This window comes from Sesamum indicum, linkage group LG10, assembly GCF_026168435.1.
Source record: "Sesamum indicum cultivar Baizhima isolate 11 linkage group LG10, ASM2616843v1, whole genome shotgun sequence".
Classification (NCBI taxonomy): Eukaryota; Viridiplantae; Streptophyta; class Magnoliopsida; order Lamiales; family Pedaliaceae; genus Sesamum; species Sesamum indicum.
This window is the reverse complement of record NC_142666.1, coordinates 21,403,056-21,429,626: the sequence shown is the minus strand read 5'-3', so window position 1 is coordinate 21,429,626 and position 26,571 is coordinate 21,403,056. Positions and strand designations below refer to the sequence as shown.

The window sequence follows — 26,571 nt, the reverse complement described above, 5'->3', positions numbered from 1 at the left end:
TGAGTTACTGCTCCAGTGCTCATCCTACAATCTTGTGACTTGCTGCACCATCCTATAAATTAATCATTTTTTTTTATTTCGATTTAGACTCAAGATTTAAATTAGTAAATTCAAAAAATTAATAAAATTATAATTTTTTAAAAAACCCTTGTATACAAGTTGTTGCTGCTATGAGTGTTTCCTTCCGCGTAATTGGTTTCAATTTTATCCTAAACACCATTCAATTAATCAATACAATGTATATATTTTATTTATGAAAAATAATATAAGTCCGTTGAATTGAAAACAAATCTCTTTAAATTAATAAACTATTATTTTACCAATGAATTAATACCCTTTTAAATTAATAAAATTATGTGGTCCCATCATTTTCACCGTACATATCCCATATGCACACCAATTTGGGAAATCAAAATACTTCTTTCATAAAATAAAATATAATAAAATACAAAAGTAGGTAAGTAAATGAACATATGGATGTAGCTAAAATATTGAATTTGAAGGGATATAAAGTCTGATATAAAGTACAAAAATTGCAATTATTTTGTATTGATTCGAACAATAATAGATTGAGATTTAATTTGGTCAAGTTATATATATGTCAAAAGATATATAATTAAGTTGGCCTTGTATTTAATGATCCCTCATATATATATATATATATATAAATGAAAATGATAAAAAAAATCATGTTTGAACAAATTAATACTGCTAATAAGTGTGGGTGCTCTAACGTACCCTTAATTAATTTCTGCTAACTAATAATTCACATTATTGCTTCCTTAACCTACAAAAGCTATTGCGTAGGCTATTGACCAAAAAATTATAGGACCAATATTTTATAATATACAATTATGTATAACACACACCCCTATATTTATAAATCAACAATAATTATCTTTCATATTTTTATTCATTAATTATATATTTGAAACACTTTGTGCAATAATTCTTTATCTATCTACGCACACACACCTCATCAAAAAAGAAAATATAAAGCTCAAGTAATTAATATGAACTCCCTTTTGATTAAAAAAGGAAAATTTAAATAAATGAAATTCATTATCTATATATACTTGTGTACTATATAATTAAGGAAGAACACATTTTTTTTTATTTTTTATTTTTACTAGATATTAAGGGAAAATACTTTTTTCGGGTCTTCCTTTTCTTAGTCTATTTTTTTTCATATTTGATTTAATTTTTTTATTTATTCGTCTAACTTTCCACCCCCACTCCCACTATCTTTTGAAATTGTTTCTTTTTGTCTTCGTTAATTTTCATGCATCTTTTTTCGTTATTATTTTTTTTATAAATTTAATATTAGCTTATTATTTTTATATACTTCATTAAATAATAATATTTTATTTTAACAATATTATATATAAAATTTACACACATATAAAGTCTGCCACAAACTTGTATATAGCCAAGTTTCACTTTAGGGATTAAAATTGTAAATCAAAGGTTTCTTTTCCTCCATAATAAATGATATATATATATATATGTATGTATAAAATTAAGTTTGCTTAGATATATAGAAAACTAAACAAATGCGTGTTTTACTTACTCACTCAATCGTTACACTTACACACACTCCTTTAATTCCCTCTTTCTCACTGTTTTCCACACACACACAGATTACATGAAGGACGTGGAGATTCAATCATCAAAACTCTTTAAACTCACATCATATATATGTATATCTAATACCCAACATTTCAAGTAGTTTTAACACAATTCCCTTTCCCCCCCCCCCGCCCCACCCCCCTCTCTCTCTATATGTGTATATATATACCTACCATTCTCTTCCACAAAAACACACTATCACTACTCAAAAATGGGACAAAACCCACTTAAGAAAAACTTGTCATTTTTCCTCATTCTCCTATGTGCATTTACATGTGAATCGCGGACGCCATTCGCATGTGACCCAACCAATCACATAACAACAACTCTGCCGTTTTGCAGCGTGTCTCTTCACATAAGAGATAGGGTTAAGGACTTGATTGGAAGGTTAACTTTGCAAGAAAAGATTAGGTTACTAGTGAATAATGCTGCACCCGTGGATCGACTAGGCATTAGGGGCTACGAGTGGTGGTCGGAGGCGCTTCACGGCGTCTCCAACACCGGCCCCGGCGTCAAATTCGGAGGCCAGTTTCCCGGCGCCACCAGCTTCCCTCAAGTTATCACCACCGCCGCTTCATTTAACTCCTCCTTGTGGGAAGCAATTGGCCAGGTTAGATATATATGTATTTGTATGTTTGTTTGTATATGTAACATAGTTTTAGTTTTTCGTACGTAATATTTTTCTTTTATTATTTTAGTGGTATACGGGGGGAAAAAAGAAAAGAGAATGATATTTATTTAGTTTTGGGTTGGTGATGATTATGGACAAAATGAAGGCAGATTCGGATGCAACAGGGGGAAATTTGAATTTCTGATCTGGGGCATGCAAATGCAAACTTTTACAAGAATTCACGTGTTTGATAAAATGTTGGCATTGAATTCTCACAAGTGTGATATATATATTATTTATTGGTGATGAGGTATAGAATACGTACAAGGGATATATATATGTACAGTAGTCCAAACATAAATACATAAATATAATTAAAAGTGTGTCCTGAAGCAGTCAGATATAGGTTGGGAAAGTTCATTGATCAGTTATTAATTATTAATTATCTCTATGAATCACCTAAAATTTCTCAATCATGTGTGTGGTCATTTTCATGACAGACATGGTTCATCTATATTTTTCTACTGATTTTCTTTTTGGTGGGGATGGGGTGATGAATTCCATTAAGACAATAGTACTGCAAGAATGTGACAAGGGTGGGTATTTTTTTATGTAATGGAGACAGACCCTTTTTTCAAGTGGCATGTGACAGCAGGGTAATGGTATATGTATATATAATAATAAGAGAAAAACAAAGAGTAAGCGTCCAAAAAGAAATGAACATAATGTGTATATATTGGGATGCATATGATATGGTAACTGCGCCTCACCCTCACTCTCAACCTTTCCATCATCCTCAGGCCATTGTCTAGCTGTAATAAATACAATTATTTGCAAGTTGCAAGTATGTGTATGTATGTGTATATGAAGGCCTACTCTTTTGCCCATACCTAAACAGTAGTAGTAGTTGCATGCTCAACTCAAATCAAATGTGGTCCACAAAGCAATGAGTGGGGTGGGAGGGCCCCCCTTTTTTAGGGTATGCTTTTTGATTGAACTAAAGTTGGACAGACACTTGAATTTGACAGATTCTTGATATTCTCTTAAATAACCATATCATATACATATATATAAATCATGATAAGTAAATAATGGACATAATTCCTTTCTATTCCTTATAACATACAAATTTAATTGGCCCACACATGAGTTATTTAGGACCGTACATATGACATATATCATGACAAACGAGATGTATGATTATTAATTATATGAATATATGTATAGTCCATCCATTTATAATCCCAACATATACACACATATATATACATATGTTAATAAATAAATATGAGCAAATATATAGTCAGAATTATTAGAGGGCTCGATTCATCTTGTTCTATATATTTCACCCCCTAATTGAGATTTTATTTAAACCATCTGAATATGTTCAGAATCTTTACCTATTCTAATTATTGTTTTTTGTAAAAAAAAAAAAAGAAAAGAAAAAGGCATTTATTTACGTTACATATACTAATTATATATAATAATGAATTAATCATGAGTTATGTTATATTTTGGGGGTTGAATTTACTTATTAGGTGGTATCTGATGAAGCAAGAGCAATGTACAATGGAGGCGTGGCTGGGCTGACCTATTGGAGTCCAAATGTGAACATTTTCCGGGACCCCAGGTGGGGGAGGGGTCAAGAAACGCCCGGTGAGGACCCAACGGTGGCCGCCAAGTACGCGGCCAGCTACGTGCGGGGGCTGCAGGGCAATGCCGCCGGAAACCGGCTCAAGGTTGCTGCCTGCTGCAAACACTACACTGCCTATGATCTGGATTTCTGGAACGGCATGGACCGCTTCCATTTCAATGCCAGGGTACTGTTTTACGCAACTTACCCTCTCTTTTTGTTATTGTTGATTAATATTACTACCACAATGAAATAATTAAAACGAAAAAAGAAAATAAAACGTTCATTGCTTGCACGGCTCTTCCACATGATCAAGATTAATATTACCAGCAGTACGTCAGCACCAATCATATGAAATTCAATTGGGCCCCACTTATAATTTGACACTTGAGACAGAAGTAATTAGTTGAAGATAATCCTGTCCTTGTTATCCATGTTCAGTTAGCAGTTGTTGAGGTTTGCATCCATGCTTGAACGTAAGATGTATTATTGTAACTTAATATGCAGGTAAGCAAACAGGATTTGGAGGAAACGTACAATGTGCCTTTCAAGGCTTGTGTGGTTGAAGGCAGAGTTGCTAGTGTTATGTGCTCATACAATCAGGTCAATGGCAAGCCCACTTGTGCTGATCCCAATCTCCTTCGCAACACTATTCGCGGCCAATGGCGTCTAAACGGGTTAGCGCCCATCTTTTATCACATTTTTATATGATAATAATATGAATTTTTTTCTCAAGCTCTTACCTTTTTTTATTTTTTTTGGGAAAAAAAAAACCAATATTCTTTAGCATTTGTTTTTTCCTAATATCGTGGGGGATAAAAAACAGGTACATTGTATCAGACTGTGATTCAGTTGGAGTCTTGTTCAACGATCAACATTACACTGCCACACCTGAGGATGCTGCAGCTGCTTCAATTAAAGCAGGTTTGGATTTGGATTGTGGGCCTTTCCTTGCAATCTACACGGAAGGAGCCATTCGCAGCGGCAAATTGAGTGAGGCTGATGTAGACCGGTCCTTGGCCAATTTGCTTGCAGTCCAGATGCGCTTGGGTATGTTTGATGGCCCAAGACAGCCCTATCTTAATTTGGGACCGCGGGATGTGTGCACCCCAGCCCATCAACAACTGGCCCTTGAAGCAGCCCGACAAGGCATTGTTCTTCTACAAAATCGAAACCGGGCTTTGCCGTTGTCTACTACTCGCCACCGTACTGTGGCCGTCATTGGGCCCAACTCAGATGCTACGGACACAATGATAGGAAACTATGCCGGTACACCTAATTTACATTCTATAGTAGGAAGTAGGAACATGGCTAATTTTTATCGTATTTGTGGATATGATCATTATTTGTTAAATTATTTCGAATTAATTTAGGAACTCCGTGTGGCTACACCACTCCGTTACAAGGTATATCAAGATATGCCAAGACAATTCATGAAACGGGATGCACTCTCGTAAGCTGTGCCAGTAACGATCAATTTGGCGGGGCTGAGGAGGCTGCTCGACGCGCTGATGCAACGATCCTAGTTGTGGGTCTTAGCCAAGTGATCGAACGTGAAGCCCTTGATCGAAATGGGCTTCTTTTGCCGGGACATCAACAAGAGCTTGTATCAAGAGTAGCCAAGGCCTCTAGAGGGCCCGTAGTATTGGTCCTAATGTCTGGTGGCCCAATTGATGTTACGTTTGCCAAAAATGATCCACAGATTGCTGCCATTTTGTGGGCCGGGTATCCGGGTCAATCCGGAGGAACCGCAATTGCTGATGTTTTATTTGGGACAATCAATCCAGGTACATATGACCATCTTTCGTTCCATAATTGATAATATTACACTAAGAACAACAAATGGGTACGCTGAAAAATTAAAAAATTTATGTGCTATATTTGTAGGGGGAAAGTTGCCTATGACATGGTACCCACAAGATTATCTAGCCAAGGTGCCCATGACAGACATGGCCATGCATGCTGATCCATCAAGAGGCTATCCGGGTCGGACTTACAGGTTTTACAAGGGGCCGGTTGTGTTCCCATTCGGGTATGGGCTAAGTTACACCAGCTTCAGACACACTCTTGCCAATGGCCCATCCAAAATTTCAATTCCTTTTACAAGCCTAAAAGCTTCCAAGAACACCACTCTATTGAGTAAAGCAATTAGGGTTTCACACACAAGTTGTGAGACTCTAAACTTGGGGATGCACATTGATGTGGAAAACATCGGAGAAATGGATGGAACACATACAATAATGGTGTTCGCCTCGACCACATCGTCTGTCGGAGAAGTTGGCCCGGAGAAACAACTGATAGCATTTGAGAAAGTAGATGTGGCGGCAAAATCGAAACAGCGAGTTAGGGTTCATATTAATGCATGCAACCATTTGAGCATTGTGGATCAATTCGGGATTCGAAGAATCCCAATAGGTGAACACAATCTTCACATTGGGGATGATCTTAAACATACCATTTTACTCCAAAATGCTATGGAGGAAACAAATTAAGTCTTAATAAGTTGGATATGATAACTCATAATTAGTTTGTGAGTGAAAAATGTAATGATTTTAATTTGTTTCAACACATCAGTCATCAAGTGTAAAAAATGGAAATGGTACTTGTCATATGAATTGAAATGAAAGGGGTGATTACTATTGAACCAAATATTTCTGTGCATGTTTTCCTTTTTTATGTATCCAAATATTGATTATATATATCACTACATTAAAGATATTAATCACTCATTCAGCTACATACTTATAACTACCAAAATTATAATTAAAAAATAATTAATTATACTTACATCCTTAAAAAACGAGTGTTTTTTGTTACCTCTCATACTCCAGGTGTGTAAGTGAGACAAAGTGCACTGATTAGGAGTGCAAAATATATTTTGTCACGTCAAATATACAATCATGAAAAATTTAGAAAATAAATAAATTTATGCACCTAATTGAGATGATGCCATGTATTTAGCATCATTAATTGGTGTCATTATCATCTATCATGCTCCTTAGCCGTTGGGAAACGGTCACATTGACTGATCATAATACAATAGGAAACCCCCAATACAAATGGAATAAATTAGAATAAATATAGTATGACTTGGAAAAAAATATGAAGTGGCCGTTAAATTTGTCAACTTGTAAAATGGTACCGTTGGATTGATTCTTATGTGAAATTATTATCAAATTGATCAATATGATAGGGATGTAACATCTAATTGCAACCAAAAACTCAATTTTCTTGACAACTTTGTTTTTTCCTTTGTATATTATGTTGTAAATTACTAAGTGTAAAGTTATCGAAATACAATGGGATATTTAATTATTTTATTTTAAGAAAAAAGAGAAAAACTACTCGATACTCGATCGAAATGATCGATAAGAGTACGTTCCAATTTGATGTGTTGAACTTAACAAATCAAAACTTGAATAAAAAGTTTTGTTCGATAATAAGCTTTCAAGTTCGATTGGAGCTCGATTCAATTAATACAAACATAATAAAATATACTTAAATAAGTATCAAATAATAATCAAACCAAAGTCAAAGACAGATTTTCAAGCTCGAAAATAAGCATGAATAATGATGTATTGGGCATGACTCGAATCGTTTACAGTCATATTTTGATGAGGGTGTTTAATTTGGTATAAAAGGAAATATATTTCAAAGTTGGAAGCTGTTAAATTCCAAGAATATGATTTAAGGGAAAAAAGATCATGGGAAAATATAAACAGCAAATAATAATAATAGAAAGGGAGAAATGGGAAGAAGGAATAAGTAGTAGTGGAAGAATTGTAGGGTGTGGGTTAAGCTAAGGCTCCAACTGATGTTGATAATGATATCCATCCTAACACTAATACCTATACCAATACTCTCCTAACCTACAGCCCTCGCTTTTCATAGCTTCACACACAAATACACACACTATACATACATCCCTATATATACTTGTCTGTATACGAATACTATTATTGTCTTAGTCTTTTTTTTTTTTTTTTTTTTTACTCAATCCTTCCCAACATTTCCACCCTCCACCAATCTCTCTCTCTCTCTCTATATATATATGTATATATCTTGTTTGTCTCTATTTATTTCCTTCTTTCCCCTTTGCTTGCTTCTCCACTTTCCTCCACATTAAGGTATTCCAGATTCTCTTCTTCTTTCTTCCTTTTATTGTTTTTTTCTTTTTAATTTGATTATATATGTTTGTATGCTTTCCATTGTCATTTTCTCTCTCTCTCATTTTTCAGAAATCAAAAATAAAAAAATAAATAAAATTTTCCTTTTCATTTCAACTTTGGTCTTATATTTGTTTGTTCCGTCCTTCCCCAAACCCATTTCACTGCGCCTCTGTTTGTGTATTGCATTTTTCCCTGTAACTCTCTCTCTCTGTCTCTCTACATGTGTATATATATGATTGTTGTGTAATTGAAAATGATTGATATGGACACAGGGGCAGTCTGATGGAGGATTACAAGAGAAGAGAAGAGTATAGTGCTTCTTCTCAAGATCAGGAAGAGGTATCACACATCCCTAATATTTTCTTCTTCTTCTTCTTTTCTCTTCTATATTTGATATCATTAGATATTTTCCACCGATAAGGTCATAACAGTATTCCCACATTTCCATCATAGCCCCAGAATATTAATATGATTGTCGTGTCATTCACGATTTCATCTATCAATTTTCTTATTTATATATATATATTAAATATGTGTGTAGGTCTATATATGTATGAGTTTGTTTGTATGCTTACGTGTGTGTTGTGTGTGACATAGCAAGCCTCAAAATTATAAATTATAATATATAAATTATCCTAATTAATCATAATAATAATAATATGTCTATATTCATAGTGCTTAGTTTGTTTAAATATAAATTAAGCTAATGAAAATTACATAGATTGTGATATAAACTTAATTCTTTGGTTTTTCTTGTTTTTATGCAAAGAAAATAGAAAATGATGAATTTGATTCTTTTAGAATAGTTGATAAAGAAAAGTTTGAAGATTCTTTAATTTGGGGGAGCATTCACGTGCGAGATGGTCTACCTTTAGCACCTCTTGTGGTCCATCAAGTGGTAGATAGATCACTTGCAATTTGTGATATATATATATATATATATATATGTGATTGCTACATGATCAAACATATTAGCCACTCACTCTTAAGCAACCACCAATTACAGATTAATCCTAATTATAAATGTCGGTAATCCACTCATTGCATTTCATTATTGCTTTCTTGGTAGTTAACCCCTCAACTAATTGCTTCTTCATCTTTCATTTGCTTATCTCAAACACGATTTTATCGTAATAATTTATTTCTTTACGGTACGGAAGTCAAATTGAGTTAGGCGGGAAGGTGAAGTTCATATCACACCAACCACTAAAAAATAATTCAAAACTATTATAACTTACGTGACTTATTTGAATTAATTTAAAATATTAGGAAAAAAAATGGTAGTTGGGGTCACGTAAATTAATCCTTATTACTACAGACTGCACCGATTGATAACAAGTATGGAGGACTTGTACCCAAGAAGAAGCCTCTTATCTCAAAGGCAAGTCCGACTATTATTATTATTATTATTTTTTCATTTTATGGGAAAATTTTAATGGAATCATTTTTTTTTTAATTTTGCAAAATTAGGATCATGAAAGGGCCTTTTTTGACTCGGCAGATTGGGCTTTATGCAAGGTAATTATTTTCTAAATATTTTGAAATAATGGAAATTGATTAATGAAATATGGGGTAATTAGGTAATACATATATATTTCTCTGTTTTTTTTTTATTATTATTGTAATTTGGTTTGAATTATCAGCAAGGTGCAGGAGTCGATAAACAAACCACAGTGGCTATAGAGACACTAAGGCCAAAATTGCAGGTAAATTTCAATTTTTGGACATGCATTAATTTATTGTTATAGTACATATGAATTAATAATTAAATAAATGAATTAGGTATCTAAGTACATAATTTGATGTTATTTTGCAGAGAACTCCCCATCAACAATTACCTCCACGAAGGCCTACTTGTACATCTAATTAATTCTCTATTGTTATTATTATTATGTTATGTAATTTGATCTACAAAAGCATAGTACGTACGCTGTGTTGGGGAGAAGGTATCATTTAGTTGCACTTGCACCATTTGTTGGGCTGTATTATAATTTATCACAACTTTTGCTTCTCTACTACTCTTCTCCCACATATTATTAAAATTCAAAAAGGTAAATTGCAACCAATTTTTCTCTAATTATACATTATTATAAATATTTTTTTTGTTGTATTTTTTTATATTTTGATGAAATTATGTAATTCTTGAATTGTTATTTAGAATTATCAATTTTGCCCTTATTATATTTTTTTAAATATAAAAATTATAAAATGAAATCGGATGGAGTAGATGATAAAATTTAAAAAATTGTCCACTTAGTCCGTCAATTTATATATATATATATATATAAGCCAATAAAATTGTAATTAGTCCACAATAATATTTTGTCAGTTTAAATGAAAATCTAACAAAAACTAATAAATTGAGCTTGTTGTTAGATGATCATTAAAGTCAAGACGACTGCAATATTTATAATTATGTTAAATTTAAAAAAAAATCATTATAATTTTACCTCAAAGTTAAGTGTTCAAAAAATAATCTCCAAATCTGGGAAGAAAAAGATATATAAATGTAACAATAACCCCCCCCCCCCCCCCCCGCGCGCGCGAGGATCATTGAATACACGTAATTTAAGTATAATTATTACACGTAGCATGAACTTTTTATATACTAATTAACTGACCTGATATGTCAACAGACTAATACATATTCCTCCAATATTCGGTATTGATTAAATAATTTATTGTAAATGTTTCAAAGTGTTTTTCTAAAATAATTATAAGATGATACTGTTTGTTGAGAAGAAAAAAAAAAAAAAAACTAATACTACTAACAAAAGATCATTATTTACATACTTATGTACATGTGTTTAATTTCTTAAAGTTAAACATTTCCGACATACTCCTCACTCATTATATTTAGTATTAACGAGTAATGTTATATGATCACATAAGTAAATATATGAATTATTGTCCTATTTTTTAGCATGTTTCATCTGCCGGTAAACTTGATTTATTTTTTATTATTAATTTAAATAAATTATTAAATACTTCTTTACTTTATATTATGAGGATTGAATTATTATTTCAAAGCCCAATATAAATTATTATTTATTTAGAATAACTGAATCCACCTTAATTAAAGTGGGACAATCTTAAGTGTATATGTCAAATAAAAAAGAATGGATCAATTGAAAACAAAATTAAAAAATTGGATTTGGACATGTGGTAATGCAACCTAGATGGGCCGGCCAGCATACGAGATTGAAGTCGAAGAAGCTTTAGTCAGCTCGTTTTACAAGCCGGTTCAGTTTTGCAGAAGCCGAACAGCCAATTCCTCCTCCATTGCCAGAGCCCCTATGAGAAAGGTTTCGTCTTTGGCTTCTAGGGCTGCACCTGAAATCCAAAACCTTGCACAAAGAATTAACAATTCAAATAAACCAACTTTCCCAAGACATTCGAAAGTGAAACCTGCGAAAAGCCTTGCTCAGAACCCTGTAGTTTCTTTCACAGGTAAACTTGAGTTCAAGGACACGAAATTTGATTCAATTTCTGCTCTTGAGAAGAGGTTTGTCTCAAAGCCCATTGATCATCGTTTTTTCTCTGAAATTTTGTTGAGGAAGGACTGGTATTTGCTGCTGAATCATGAGTTTAAGTCTCAGAGGCTTAATTTGAATACTCAGACTGTGGTTAGCATTTTGCAGAACCAAGAAAACGCTTTATGCCCTTTGCGATTTTACGTTTGGCTTTCCAATGTCAGTGCTTCGCTCGCTAGGAATCAGTCCATTCTGAGTGCTTTAAGCAATTCCCTTTATAGGAAGGGTCCGGTTTTGTTGTCTGCTGAGTTGATAAAGGAGATTAGGAGTTCGGGCTGCAGAGTGAATGAGGATTTGCTTTGTGCTCTTATTGGTAGTTGGGGAAGGTTGGGATTGGCGAAGTATTGTTCCGAGGTTTTTGAGCAGGTCTCTTATTTGGGGATTGGTCCTAGTACGAGGTTGTATAATGCCGTGATAGATGGGCTAGTAAAGTCCAATTCACTTGATTTGGCTTACCTGAAGTTTCAGCAAATGGAGGTGGACAACTGTACAAGGGATAGATTTACGTATAACATCCTTATTCATGGAGTTTGTAAGGCTGGTGTAGTGGACGAAGCCATACGCCTGGTGAAACAGATGGAGGGGTTGGGATACTCACCCAATGTATTCACTTATACTATCTTAATAGATGGGTATTGCAATGCTAAAAGACTAGATGATGCGTTTAGGCTTATTGACAAAATGAAGGCCAGGAATGTGAGGCCGAATGATGCAACATATAGGTCACTGATCAATGGAGTATTTCGTTCTGTGCCTCCAAACGAGGCTTTTGAATCATTACTGAGATGGGTGAATAGGGAGCGCAGTCTTCCTAAAGTGGTTTATGATAGTATAGTTTATTGCCTCTGTAATAATTATTTACCTAAGCATGCAGCTATATTTTTGAGAACAGCTGATGAACAAGGTTATGTTCCTGATAGTTTGATAGCTAACATCGCTCTGTCTTGTTTGGTTAAAGGATTGGATCTTGAGGAATCTTGTCGGATGTTTGAGTTTTTCATTAACCGTGGGGTGAAGGTGGATTTAAGTCCTTGTCTGTCACTTGTTGAGGTTCTGTTCAAATTAGGAAGAGAAGGGGAGGGCAATCGATATTTAAGTTGGATACTCCAGGAAGGACTTGTCACAAATGTCTTCTCATATAACATGCTGATCGATTGCTTTTGCAAAGCTAACATGATGGACAGAGCAATAGAAAATTTAGGAGTGATGTCTGAAAGAGGTATTCTCCCTAATCTTGTTACTTTCAACACCCTTATTGCAGGGTATTGTAAGGCTCGGGATGTACACAAGGCACGAGAAATGCTAGTGATGCTCTTAGGTCATGGTTTTAAACCAGATTTGTTCACTTTCAATTCAATAATTGATGGCCTTTGCCAGGTTAATCAGATTACTGATGCTTTTGATTGTTATTTGGAAATGGTGGAGTGGGGAATAACTCCGAATGCTATCACATATAATAGCTTAATCCGTTCAGTGTGCATCTCTGGACATGTCAGAGCAATGGAACTACTGAGAAAGATGCAACTTGATGGAATACAGCCTGATCTTTATACTTTTAATGCTCTAATACAAAAGTATTGCAAAATTAATAAAATTGATAAGGCAAAGAGGATTCTAGCAAGCATGTTAAAGCTGGACTTGCGTCCTGATAATTTCACCTACATTGCTTTTATTAATGCATTTTGTGAATCCGGGAGATTTCTTGAAGCTAAAGAGTTGTTTTCTTCAATGGAGGCAAATGGTTGTCAGCCTGATGCTTATGCGTGCAATTCATTCATTGATGCCTTAATCAAGTCAGGAAGATTTCAAGAAGCCCAAGATGTATGGTTGAAATACAAAGAGAAGGGAATTACATTGAAACCGATGCCTGTTAAATCTGGTGCTTTGGTTGGTTGATCATTGCATCAAAGAGTTTCACAAGTTGGCTTTGCTCTGTGAATCATATGGCTTTGGGTGCTGCTGTTGCTTATACATGTACTTCATTCATGGATGTGGCAGATCCTCGAGAAACCCAAGATGTATGGTTGGAATTCTAAGAGAAGGTCTTGGTGCTGAAGTCAATGCCTGTTTTAGTTGCTTAGTTGTTTATCAAAGTGATTCACAAGCTTCAGTAAGTTTGCATGGGTTTGGACATCATGGAGGTATGCAATTATGTACCCCGAAATACTCTTTGCCTTTTATGGTTTCTTCTGTTTTGAGCTTTAACACTGGTTGCTTATCTGAGTTTTTGTTTGAGATGGTTACTGAGTCCATATAATGTTCAGTATGCTATGTGCATTCTTGATTAAAGAATTTGAAGCGCTCCATTTGCTGGAGTGGTTATTATTTACCTCCAGAGAATAATAGGAAATTACACACTTTTTAATCACAGAACAGCCACTTTTCACAAATGTAAGCCAACTACCTTCTTAAAATAGTGTTTACCATGGGAATCTCAACTGTTAGTCTAGAATGTCCAATCTCGTACATTATGACATTTTGATAATCAACAATATTTGATGATGAGTACTTGCTGACCTAGTATGTTTATAGAAGATACTGATATTTTTCTCATGTGTTATCAGGACATTCTTCTCTATGGGGAGTGTCTAGTTCTCCAATGATGAAACAAGAGCAATTGAAGAGTTCTGCTCGAAGACTCCAACTGGTATATATCTAAGCAATCTTAGTGTGATGCTTCAATGGGCCTGGTGGTTTTTCAGGTCAGTATTTGAACTCTATGTTGGCGTGGGGCTTGAAGTTGGGTACATATTTGCAAAATGTTTCATCAGTGGGATTCAGAAGACACAACTGTTCATGTCCGCAAATCGTGGATCCGCATTGCTATTAACCCAGTCCGGAGAAGAAATGAATGCTGATTTTCTTTACCATTTCGTTGGTGACCGGACAATCCGCGCATCTAAGCACATGGCAAATCCCTGGAGCGACACATGTTAGCACATCCCACAAGAAGTTCAGACTAGCGTTCATTACTTTTCAATTTATTTGTTGATTCTTTGTTGTACATTACCTTTAAATCTAGGTAACTCCTGAGTAGTTTTAAACAGGGAAAATATTTGTATAAATTGTTCGAGACTGCTTGCCTTTTGTCAGAACTTCAATGGGCTGTATACACTCTGTATTTTCTAATAAAATTGTAACATTCCACTACTGTTGGTTAAATTTTATAAGTATCTTGATGTTTAGTGAACAAGGGAAGAGAGTTGAGTACAAAACTTTCTAGGTGGTTGCTTCTTGTTTTAAGACGCATTTTTCTCTGAATTGAAATGGTAGAGAAGGTGCTAAGACAGGTTGAAAGCTTTGCCCTTAATAATATATGCGGAGCACTGAATTGGCTATATATGTCAAGTGCTAAATCTTGTACACAAGTTGAGTGTTGATGAGAAATATTCGTCCTTGTTATCTTATACAATTATATGCCAAAATAGACCATTACTTGTACTACATGGTATTGATGAGAGGTTTGATTTGCTGCTGCTTGAAAAAGTATATGAAGTTGGTGAGTGTAGTCCAACCATCCTGTCCTCATTGACACTTCTAACCTTGTCCAGTTATAACCATATTTGAAGCAGATTACCTATAGTTTACCATTTTTCTACTTTTTGAGCCTTCCAGGCTCCTTGTTTCTTGATTGACACTAAATACTTCTGCTATAAGATATGTCATTTGCTTGACAAATATATCTTTTCTGACAGGAAAGCCCTTCCGTATCTGGGCAAAACTTGGAAATAGTCTGTGGTTCATATATCTATATATGCTTAGCCTGAATCTTGCTCTTTAGTGCTGGTGTGTTTAACTCAAGAGTGAAATGGCTTTCTCAGCAACAGCTTATTATTGGCTTCTGGTTTCAGTTCTGATTTACATCTTTGTTTCCTCTTGCAAATCCGGTATGCATAGTCGAACTGTCAGCATTACTTCCAAATCAAAAGAACCGACTTTTTCATATACAGAGATTGATGCTTTCTTGATATTTCTGACAGGACTAGCATTCGAATATCCCCATCTTGGTGCTGCAGGAGTAGTTGCAAACGAGTATTTGCCTCGAGCAGAAAATGAAGGAGAAACAGATCAGTACTTTCCTCAGGCCGGAATCATAGGCACCACTCCTCTCATTTTCAGCAAAGCCCTTGAATGTCTTAGTGACAAATATGTAAGGCTCTTGCCATCGTAGACATAAATTCTTGAAAGTACTTCATTACTACCAGACAACTGAATTCAGGCAACCCAACCCATATGCAGATATACAGCAGCTGTGATGAAGCCCACAGGCTCACTCAAAGTGGAGAACTGAATGTGCCACCGGAGTTCACAGATCAATACTGCAACGGGCCATGCCTAACTGAGACGAGCCACGTGCTAGACTGTATCAACGGAATCTTAAAACAGTTTGTATTCATCAACAGGGCGACAGTGAATGATGTACGAGAAGCGATTGAGGGTGGATGTAGCTACGGACCTAAAAGAGGTAAAACGTTGTATGACTTCTGCTTTTCATTCTCTTCTGAATGTTACGGAACGTTCTTCTGAGTGCTTTGAGTTCCTACAGGTAACTTCAATGTGATTGAGCATATTCAAGCTGATGATGCTACCAACAAGATCGTGTCCAAACCTGTAATTTACGCACTTGTGCTGATGGTCATTGGGTGGAGAATGTTGTTCTAATTTATGTTAGGTTTGAGTGTTGGACAGTTTCTTTATTTTGCATGAGATGGAAATATATGTATACATTCCATGAGATGGAAATATATGATATTCTCCATTTGAAATTAAAGGAAAATATGAAAAAGATAATTTCCGTATACTATACAAGATGACTAAAAAATGAACTTGAACGTTCCTAAAATTGATGTTATGCCATTTAGATAATTGCAACATCCATGTTTGAAGTACGCAATTTGAAATCCAATGCATCTTAATTTACTTATTAAAAATCAAAATTTAAATATAACATGCAAAACATGCTTGAGGAAGGGAAAAAGAAAAAGAAAAGACAATTATCACGAAAAATCTACAATATACAGAAGACATTTAATTATGCATTTCTGCGTAATTACCCTTCTTGATCTTCATGACAACCAATTTTAACCGCCACTGCTTCTCCAAGAACCTTTCTTCCTTCTGCCAATGGATTCTTTCAAGAACCTCCAAAACACCCTCTTGCAGTCCTCCATAAACCTCTCAAGATCAAGAACTGATTATTTCTTCACGATTCTCTTCACTCTGATTCTCATCTGCTTCTTCTTCCTCTTTTCCGCCTCTGATAACACCTCTCCCGCCTCTCGGCTTCACTGTTCAGCAAACAAGCCTCCACCACTATCATCGACAGTCTTTCCCGGCGCCCGTTTTGCTTCGAAGAGCTACAGAAGTTGTGCTGTTTCTGCAGCATTTTCTCCTGCCGAAACTTGTCATCAGATTCCAGGAAATGCTGTGGGTTCGGCTTCTGTTGAAGAGGAAACGGATTCTTGCGACGTATTTGATGGTCACTGGGTTGTGGATGAAGATTTCGAGCCCGTTTACAAGCCGGGATCTTGCCCCTTTATCGACGATGCTTTCAATTGTTTCAAGAATGGACGCCCTGATTCAGATTACCTCAGGCTGAAATGGAAACCTCATGCTTGTGAAATTCCAAGGTTTTGACTGTTGTGGTTATTGCTTTGTATTGTCACATGCGTTTTTGTTTCAAATTGTTGTTTTTCCTGCGTTTTTGCACTTCATTTTGATGCAAGAATTTGTTGGAAATGAAAGGTTTGATGGGCAGAAAATGCTGAAGATGCTGACGGGGAAAAAGATGGTGTTTGTGGGGGATTCACTGAACAGGAATATGTGGGAATCACTGGTTTGTGCTTTGCGGGAATCGTTGGCTAATAAGAGAAATGTGTTTGAAGTATCAGGCAGGCGCCAGTTCAGAAACCAAGGATTCTATTCTTTCAAATTTAAGGTCAAGAATATAGGATCACTGTTCCTGAAATGGTTTTGAATGAATTCTTCTGGTGCTAATTCATCCTTGTTTTCAATGTGCTTAGGATTTCAACTGCTCGATCGACTTCATCAAATCTCCCTTCCTTGTTCAAGAATGGAAGTTCTCGGACAAGGCTGGAACGCGTAGAGAAACGCTGAGACTGGACATGATGGAAGGCTCTTACAACAGCTACCATGATGCTGATATCATTGTTTTCAACACAGGTCACTGGTGGACTCACCAGAAGACCTTTCAAGGGTAATTCTTGAACACTCACAAACTTAGTCTTTCTGCTTATCCTCTTGCATAAAAAACGGCAAAATTCATTCATTATGAGAGTGTCAGGAAGTACTACTTCCAGGAAGGCAATCATGTCTACAGAAAACTTGAGGTCGCAGATGCATACAAGAAGGCTTTGAGGACATGGGCTCGATGGGTCGATGCTAATATCAACAGCAACAGAACCAGAGTCTTCTTTCGCGGATACTCATCTTCTCATTTCAAGTAAATAAATTTCATCCAAAATTGACTTATTCTGTGTCAAGCTATCAGTTATAAAGTTCTATCTTATGACAACGCAGAGGTGGCCAGTGGAACTCTGGAGGCAGTTGTTATGGTGAGATGAAACCAATAACCAACGAGACTCATCTTGCTCCATATCCATGGATGATGGTAGCCCTGGAGTCCGTGATATCAAAGATGAAAACGCCCGTTTTTTTTCTTAACATAACCAAAATGACGGACTACAGAAAAGACGGCCACCCTTCAATATTCAAGCAATCTGCTTCAACAATTAGGCAAGGGATGTTTCAAGACTGCAGCCACTGGTGCCTTCCTGGGGTTCCTGACTCATGGAATCAGCTTCTTTATGCAGTTTTACTTAAATCCCACAAAAGTCTTGGCAGCATTTCTAGTTACTAAACTCTCTTGAACGCTACACAATTTTCGAAGTTTTTCTATTCATTTTGTGTTTCTTATTTGGATTTGGAAGATAAGGCATAGAAGCTGGACAAGTTATATATAAGAACAACTTTAATTCATAATATTTCCATAACACAACTAAGCTATCTACTGATAGCTTGATACAGTAACCTTAGAACAAGAAACATTTAAAACACCAAGACAAAGCAGACACTAGATAACATGAACACAACCTGACTTAGATTAGACCATGATAAAGACTAAGAAACTCCACACTTAAAAGCTAATTCAATGCATAGTTACTTTGACGGGCTCTTCCTTCTTCACAGAAACAGTAGATTTTGCAGTCGCTTTGGCAGCACTTCCTTGACTTACTTCTTTCTTGACATTCTCAGTCTTAACATTAACAACATGTGGATATGTGAAGCTATAAGGAGCAGTTGAGCCGTGGTTTTTACAACTATAGTCATCGTTGATTCCAGCGCATCCAGTGCAGCAATATTTTGAATCCATTTTCAGCGGCCTTGAATCGACAAAAACAGAAGCGTTTTCTTCTCTTCTTTTTCTGTATGGAAGCAGGAATTTTTGGTGTGGTTTGAACTTTGAACTCTTCAAGCTGAGGGCATTTATAGTGGTGGATAAGCCTTTCAGGTGCTTCCTGGATCATTTACATTGAATGCTGCTTCATGTATCAGCCATGGAATCCAAAAGGCCATGCATGAATCAGGAGATTACAACTCTAGATTAGTCCCAGTCTTGGTACAGTGTATAACTACACTGCTCATTCAACAATATCCAGAGTAACACATGATTCAAATTAGATAAGATAAATCTTAACGGCTCGTTGAAATTAGTAAATATTTTTCTAAAATTAATAGTCGTCTATTAGATACCCCTCTTGACACTTCATTTCAAGGGTGCATGTAGTTTTTTAAATAAAAAAAAATTATAATTATAACAAATATCATAAAGCAACTTTGTAATTTACCCAATTAAAATTAATATTTAGCCGGCTGATTGAAGGGTAAAATTGAAATTTCAAGTGTTAAAATCCAATGGAAGTAATATTGGGCTATGTTTATGATCCAAAATAGTCCAAATAGAATTAAGGTAAGCCCCAAGTTATTGAGAACCGAAAGGCCCAATGGGATTCTTTTGGATTGGGCGCCGGGCGGAGTGCTCAAATAAGACAAATATAAATCGATAAAATTAGTTTATTTTATGCTTATGAATTAAGCTTCAAATATTTGGTGATTGGCTGATGTTTATGACTCAGAAAGAAATACACACAATGTCGACATATATACGAAGGCTATTTAGCCACTCCTAAACCTCAAAACGACCCAGTTTTACCTTGCTTGCCACCGTGTCTCCCCGCAAAATCGATTCCTGCCTGTACTGTACTGATTTCTCGCCGGAAGTATGAGGCGGCCGGCGTACTCTTCACCGTCGATCAATTTCAGTGCTATGACACGGAAGATCGACGTTGACAATCGGATCTCTCTCCGCAATTACTATCGCATCGCTGACAATCTGCTCAAACAGGTCGGTAGCCTCAACCGCGTATTTACTTGTCTTAATGAATTGGAAGGACGGGAATCGAATTTTTAGAATCAATGCTGGTGGAGAATTTTCGTGTAATAAGTCTAATTCAGCAGATTCCGATGTTGTTTTTAATTGCTCTGTTGAATTTTGTTTCCATATGTGCTTGAGTTAACTGTTGTTTTTTTTCCTTAATCTTTTAGTTGATAGGAGTTTACTAACAATTCACCTCTTTTTTCTCAGATTTTTTTGCTAAATTTGATTGTGTCTTATTTCCTGGTTCCAATTGGTTCTAGTGAGCTGGTTTCTTTAGTATATAATTGCTTTTAGCAGCATTTGGCGTTTATTACTTCAAATATGTTCTCTTTTATATTACATTGGTTTACATATATGTGATATTCAATTAGTGTTGAAGGTTTTTGAATATCTAAAGAAATTTAACTTTGTTCCTCAATGACTGATTCTTCAATCATTCTTTCTGCAGGCAAGTATTTACAGGGAGGAGAAAAATTTAATAGACTTGTACGTTATACTGCTAAGATATTCAAGGTAAAGGCTTAAAAATGCTGATCTGAATTCATTGTTTGTTTAATTACTGAACATACAGCCAGTTACTAATGCTGAGAGATTGTGCAATAAATTAAAACAGTTTGGTGTCTGAAACTATACCATACCATCGAGATTACCAGGTTTTATGTTCCAAAGAAAGAAGTTTTTATAAGAAGGTAAGATTGGTTTTCTGGTAATTTCACCTGCTTTTGCATGGCCGACTTGATGAAGGTACTGGGTAATTTTGCTTTGTGTCTTGAATCTTAATGGTGCAGAAACTGCTTGCTGTGCTAGATGAGCTAGAGAATTTAAAGCCAGAAGTGCGCCGTCAGCTAGATGAACTGGAAAAGGTTAACGCCCGAACTCCAATGCATCATGTTGATGGCCCAGACAAGATTTCATATGCCTCTTCTTTGAACAATAAAGCTTCATTAGGCTACAGTAACAAGCCGGTATGGATCAAGATGCTTATTTGCTTATCCATGTTCCCATGGTGAAATTCTTCTGATAATCATTGTAAATTAACAATAATGGAGATATGCAGCATATCTATGTGTAGTTGTTTTGAGTATCTAGAAAAAGTTTTAAGCTGACAGCAAAGACAGGACCAGATTAATTATTTAATAAAACAGGATGTTTTAGTGCTTTGTAACTAAGTACTTAAAGCAGCTTCGTTTTAGGAAGGTCAGAAAGTAAAGCAGAAATTTCTGGGGAACTAAGATAAGATGTAGGAAGATTCCCTTTTTGGGTTAGATAATAAGATTTTCCCTAAGGAGACTGCAGCTTTCAATTTAAGCATGGTGACTCACTTCATACAAAGTATTATATCCATGTACCGCAAGCACAAGAACATTGGTTGTGTGTGTTTATTTGGTTGGTCTCTCATATGGATTACAGGAATTAGCTAAGTTGTAATATTAAATGTTTAATTCATTTTCCCATTCTTCTTACCTTACTCCTTTTGCTTAGATGTTGCAACACGTTACAGCACCTTCACCTTCATTGAAGCAGAATAATGAGTATACTCGATTTTCATCACCAAATTCCATCGAATCACAATTCCAGAGGCTGTGAGTACACTAATTTACCCTATCTTAGTTGTTAAAATCAGTAATTATTGCGTCGTTGATATCTGAATTTTTTTTCTTCATTACATGCTGCAAACTAGCAAATAAAGTGGTTAGTAGTGCCATCAGTGGACCACTTTCGGTCTTTTTGCTAGAATATTACAATCTTTTATTTCATTGTGCAGAGCTCTTCTCCAGTCTTTATAATTCCTTATATGTAGGGTATACATGAGTTTGATCAATAAGCTTCAGCCTTTTTCACTTCTAGGCTTTATCTCATGTATTGCACCAGCAAACTGGCTTCATTTATTATGTTGATTCTATTTTGTTATGATTCACATATATGATATGTAATTTATTAAGTAGTTGCTCCTCAATACCTCTAAAGGAAACAATTAAGATTTTTGATGCCGTAATTTATAGAACTTGAAGTTGTTTAAAATATTTTCAAAGAAATAGGAACAGAAAATTATGCAGAAGTGTTAAAGACATAATGTTGTTACATAGAATGGTTCCCATGGGCCTTAAGGATTGCATGACATCAGAGTATGGGTTGGTCTGGATTATATTCCTGTTTTTTGACAGAATTGCTAACTGACATACACAAGGTATGTGTTTTACAGTTATACCTCCACAAGTGTTCTCTTGCTTACCTGGAACCACATACGTGTCATAACTCTTAGGAAAAATAGTTTCTCCTGTTGCTTTATCCTAGTTTCGTCAGTGGTAGCGTACCATTTGCAACTGCTGATGCTTGTGTAGTTCTTTCAGGGGCTGTTTTGTGTTTTAATTTGCTATATACTCTCTTATCTGTCTGCAAGATGTAAGGTCTCGTGCTAAGTTCAGTTAAACAAATAAGTTTTGAAGCAGAAGATTGAATTATACCACTTATTCTGTTTCAGTAAGTTTCAATCCCTGATCTATTTTTCAAACTTACAGATCTCTCAGTTTACCTCTTCCGAAGCAGGAAACATTGTCTAGACATTCATTTTTAGGACCTAATGGTCTTCGTGGTCAATGGCTCGCACCCAGTGCTGAGGTTAAGGTGAGCTGCATGAGGATTCTTATCTTCTTTAATTTAACTCTTCCCATGAACGGAGTTCCTTCCCATCACATTTCAACTTGTGTTGATTCCTGTTCTTGTTTATTTAAATACTTATGTGTATCCAGGTGAATTATCCAACCAATATTGTCATGGATCCGAGTGAACTTTCCAGGTATGGGTTCTACTTACCCTAAATAACTGCTTCCATTTCTTCTGTGCTCCCTTTCTCTTGTGGGCTGGCGGTGATGCTGGTCATTTATGTTAAAAATTTTGCTAAAATTTGCTTTTTGTTGTATATATTTTCACATATTGAAGTCCAGATTCATATGAGCTATGCAAACTTGTTTACTTTAAATTAATTGCTCATAACATTTCAATCTTGTGTCACTACTTTTTTATAGCCTGAATCAGGTTGGCCAACAAGAACCTGCAGCAAGAAAAGATACTGAAGCAAAGGTGGAAACGACAGCCATGGACTCTGTTCTGTCCTTAGATGATGGTAGATGGCTTGCTGAGGAATCTGGTCTTCCCCAAGGGAATGACATGGAGAAAAATGATTTTCAGTTGGGTAATATCAGGCAACCTTCCCCACCTCCTGTCCTGGCACAAGTGCAGCCAGAGCTGCTTCCTATATCTCCATCAAGAGTTGCTGACCCAAGGCCTGGACCACCAAAACTCTCTCAGGATGGTCTGCCTAGTTCCAATTCTTACCAAGATCTTCACATTGTGAGTCTGTTGTCTTGATTCTTATAAATGTTGGTGATAATTGCAACATTTTCTCAGTATATTTATGGTAATGGTAAATGAATTTTCATTGTTTTTAGACAAAAACTTGCATTTAATGTTACTGTTTGGGTGGATTGATGCCCATATGTTTGCTAATTTGTAGCCTGTGAAGATATTGGAAGATTTTTTAAGATTGGCACGACAAAATACTGCAAAAAACTTGGAAACTTGTGGTGTTCTTGCTGGTTCACTTGTAAGCCTTCAGTTTCAACTACTTTCTTAATGAGCAAATATGACAGCTTACTCCAGCATCCCCTTCTAACAATGTTTGATATCTCATTTACTTGCAGCGGAATAGGGTATTCCATATTACTACACTCATCATCCCAAAGCAGGAGTCAACTTCAGATTCGGTATTACATAAATTTTTGTATCTGGATCTGTATTTTGCAACTTTTAACTTTCAAATGCTTTCCTTAGCTTATCCCATAGAGTGTCCCCCTTTTCAAGTCCTGTGCTTATTTTACTGTTATTTGCATGCATTTGATAGCTTGCATCTCAGCTACAACTGATTCTTATAGAGTGGGTATAGATCATATCTTTTCCAAATTAAAGGAATTTGTGATACGTGCTTACCATATAATTCTAATTATTGTTAAACATTTTGACCAACGAGCTTCTGATTTTTTGTGTGGAAGAATTTTGTTTATTCATTGTACGCTAATTGATATCAATACCAATTTCACGTTTTGCAAACATGGATAAACTAGATGTTCCATATTGTGGTGTTGTTTAAAATATCATGATGTGCTTATTGTGGTGTTCCATATTGTCGTAATCACTCACTGATTTCAAGTTTCCCCATAATCCAATGCACTTCTGTTGAAAAGTTATCTTGCTGATCAAACTGACAGCTCATATCTTATTGAAACTTCTTTTTGTTATGTTTAGTGTGAAACACTGAATGAAGAAGAAATATATGAGGTTCAAGACAAGCGTTCTCTATTTCCTCTTGGTTGGATACACGTAAGTCTAATATTTGAGGTTCAAGACAAAGCGTTCTCTATTTCCTCTTGGGTGGATAAATAGCAAACTAAGTATGATTCATTTTTCACAAGTTTTCTTGATTTGCAGACACATCCAACACAAACATGTTTTATGTCTTCCGTTGATCTGCACACTCATTACTCATATCAGGTATCATAAATGTGTGTTTGGTGTTTGATCTAACTTCATTTATGCAATTCCTCAGTGTTCCTAATTCTTCCTTTCATTTCGTAATTGAGCTGGGGAAAAGAAATAAGTGAATTTTTTCAATCTGAACTCGAAAACAAGGAATAAAGGATAGACATTTTTATATTTTGCTTGCTCTGCACCTTTGAAAATTTCAGAGGGATCATATTGGATGATAAGCATATCAAACCAAGCATGTGTCTACAGTATATGTGGTCGTTGGATCTGAACTTCCATCTATTCCATCTTTAGGTAAATTTGACCACATTTATTACCCACATCTTTCAGTATTGAGTCAAAATAATGTCTTAGCATATATTGAAAATTGGCCAATAAAAAATGCTACCTCTTCTCAGAAGAATATTGGCCGAGCAAAAATGCTACCTCTTCTCAGAAGAATACGTTATGGCTATTATCTATGTAGAAGATGGTTATATGTGAGAAGAATTAGCATGTGACAGGAAATTAATTATGGAAAAATCAGTAGAGTGCAATTTACTAAGAAAAATGATTTTTTCTATGGGATTACTATTCCAAATTTTACTTGTTTTAATTTTGCTTGCTGACCTGGCGTACTTTGTTATTTGTAGGTGATGTTGCCAGAAGCAATTGCAATCGTCATGGCTCCTACAGACACATCAAGGTGAACTACTTTTAACTCCAAAACACTAATTTTGTGCCCTCCATACAACTACACAATTCTAGACTGTTATAGCGCCTGAAGTTTGGCTTCTATTTCTACATGTATGGCAGTCCCCATGGCATATTTCACCTTTCCGATCCTGGTGGTGTATCTGTTATTCGAAACTGTCAACAGCGTGGTTTCCATCCTCACGAAGAGCCTGAGGACGGAAGTCCTATTTATGAGCATTGTTCCCATGTTTACATGAATGCCAACTTGAAGTTTGATGTGGTAGATCTTCGGTGAGTTGATAGAATGGTTACATCAAGGTATTCAGAAAAAAGGAGCATTTGAGAGAATGTACAGTTTACTTTTCGACATATTTTCTGTTGATGGGCTTTTGTAGATTCCTTTCTGGGTTTTTGTGGATACATTTGTTTCTACCTTTACATCAACCCCCTGGCCCATGGTCGACGGCCATCACAATATATAGCTTCTGATCAGATCAGACCTTTTTACAATCTTGATGAGGGAATTAGTCGCATGTTCTTAATTGTAATAACAATAATGCTGCTGTAATTTTATGACAACTCTTACCCTGCATTGTTGTTTTCCAGTTCATTTATTGGATGATTTTATATCTGGAAATGCTCGAATATTATTTTATGAAACTTACTGCAAATTGGCGTTGTCGGAGATTCAGCACTGCCCTCATTATCCCCGATGCTGGGGCATGCCAAAACTATAGACTGTATTTATTTATTTTATCTACAAGAAATTAAAAAACCCGAAATGCATCTTACCACTGTGTTTTCAGAAAATGCTAAAAATTCTTCTCTATTTCAAAAATAAGTGAAAAGATAACTCCCTTCCGTTAGAAATTAACGGAAGGTGGAGTGCATTTGCAGGTGGTGTGTTTGGGCATGAAACTTTATGCGGGTTTTGATTTATTTTTGTTGTTAATCAATAAAAATACCTCCATGTTGTGTTTAAAATTATCATAATTAAATTCAATTGTTTTAACCTTGTTTTTGATGATTTCTTTTTTGCACCTTCATCCATCTTAATAAATAAATAATTTTGTTCTTAAATATATTTATTTAAATATCAAAATAGAAATAAAGATTATACAATTTTTTATACAGTTTCAATTTAAATTAAAATCATAATACAAAAAATAATATACTAAAGTTTATTTTTTGAATTTAAATATTCATATCAATGTAAATATTAATGAATAATAACAATGATATTTATTAGCTAAGTTAAATTAATATATGATGTAAATATATTTTAATAAATTAATTATTTATTATAAATAATATTTAAATTT

General features: G+C 35.3%; 6 protein-coding genes across 7 annotated transcripts; all 6 read left to right on the top strand.

The window, feature by feature from the left end:
* Positions 1-1,763: 1,763 nt before the first annotated feature.
* BXL1 (beta-xylosidase 1) lies at positions 1,764-6,521 on the top strand. The gene is made up of 6 exons (XM_011102494.3): positions 1,764-2,239; positions 3,778-4,059; positions 4,380-4,549; positions 4,699-5,141; positions 5,246-5,659; positions 5,760-6,521. The coding sequence occupies exons 1-6, from the start codon at positions 1,841-1,843 to the stop codon at positions 6,362-6,364; spliced, it is 2,313 nt and encodes a 770-aa protein (XP_011100796.1). The 5' UTR covers positions 1,764-1,840; the 3' UTR covers positions 6,365-6,521.
* A 1,328-nt stretch (positions 6,522-7,849) lies between these two features.
* LOC105178910 (cAMP-regulated phosphoprotein 19-related protein) lies at positions 7,850-10,056 on the top strand. Of its 2 annotated transcripts, none has more exons than XM_011102495.3 (6): positions 7,850-7,999; positions 8,314-8,380; positions 9,360-9,422; positions 9,512-9,559; positions 9,685-9,747; positions 9,858-10,056. In XM_011102495.3, exons 2-6 carry the CDS (start codon positions 8,324-8,326, stop codon positions 9,909-9,911), a joined length of 285 nt encoding a protein of 94 aa, XP_011100797.1. In that variant the 5' UTR covers positions 7,850-7,999; positions 8,314-8,323; the 3' UTR covers positions 9,912-10,056. The 2 variants fall into 2 exon arrangements, with proteins under 2 accessions (XP_011100797.1, XP_011100798.1); XM_011102496.3 differs by lacking the exon at positions 7,850-7,999 and adding an exon at positions 8,114-8,235.
* Positions 10,057-11,223: 1,167 nt separating this feature from the next.
* Positions 11,224-14,724, top strand: PPR40 (pentatricopeptide (PPR) domain protein 40). The gene is made up of 2 exons (XM_011102497.3): positions 11,224-13,715; positions 14,139-14,724. The coding sequence occupies exon 1, from the start codon at positions 11,338-11,340 to the stop codon at positions 13,468-13,470; it is 2,133 nt and encodes a 710-aa protein (XP_011100799.3). The 5' UTR covers positions 11,224-11,337; the 3' UTR covers positions 13,471-13,715; positions 14,139-14,724.
* A 464-nt stretch (positions 14,725-15,188) lies between these two features.
* LOC105178913 (uncharacterized) lies at positions 15,189-16,373 on the top strand. The gene is made up of 4 exons (XM_011102498.3): positions 15,189-15,461; positions 15,555-15,724; positions 15,814-16,039; positions 16,121-16,373. Exons 1-4 carry the CDS (start codon positions 15,383-15,385, stop codon positions 16,234-16,236), a joined length of 591 nt encoding a protein of 196 aa, XP_011100800.1. The 5' UTR covers positions 15,189-15,382; the 3' UTR covers positions 16,237-16,373.
* A 298-nt stretch (positions 16,374-16,671) lies between these two features.
* On the top strand, positions 16,672-18,552 carry TBL4 (TRICHOME BIREFRINGENCE-LIKE 4). The gene is made up of 5 exons (XM_011102530.3): positions 16,672-17,204; positions 17,320-17,512; positions 17,598-17,791; positions 17,879-18,037; positions 18,115-18,552. Exons 1-5 carry the CDS (start codon positions 16,699-16,701, stop codon positions 18,452-18,454), a joined length of 1,392 nt encoding a protein of 463 aa, XP_011100832.1. The 5' UTR covers positions 16,672-16,698; the 3' UTR covers positions 18,455-18,552.
* Positions 18,553-19,717: 1,165 nt separating this feature from the next.
* On the top strand, positions 19,718-25,841 carry LOC105178914 (AMSH-like ubiquitin thioesterase 3). Its single transcript, XM_011102499.3, has 14 exons — positions 19,718-19,999; positions 20,481-20,545; positions 20,646-20,721; positions 20,821-20,997; positions 21,515-21,615; positions 22,552-22,657; positions 22,783-22,829; positions 23,059-23,383; positions 23,547-23,636; positions 23,734-23,796; positions 24,335-24,409; positions 24,518-24,580; positions 25,207-25,259; positions 25,370-25,841. The coding sequence occupies exons 1-14, from the start codon at positions 19,877-19,879 to the stop codon at positions 25,542-25,544; spliced, it is 1,539 nt and encodes a 512-aa protein (XP_011100801.1). The 5' UTR covers positions 19,718-19,876; the 3' UTR covers positions 25,545-25,841.
* Positions 25,842-26,571: the final 730 nt, after the last annotated feature.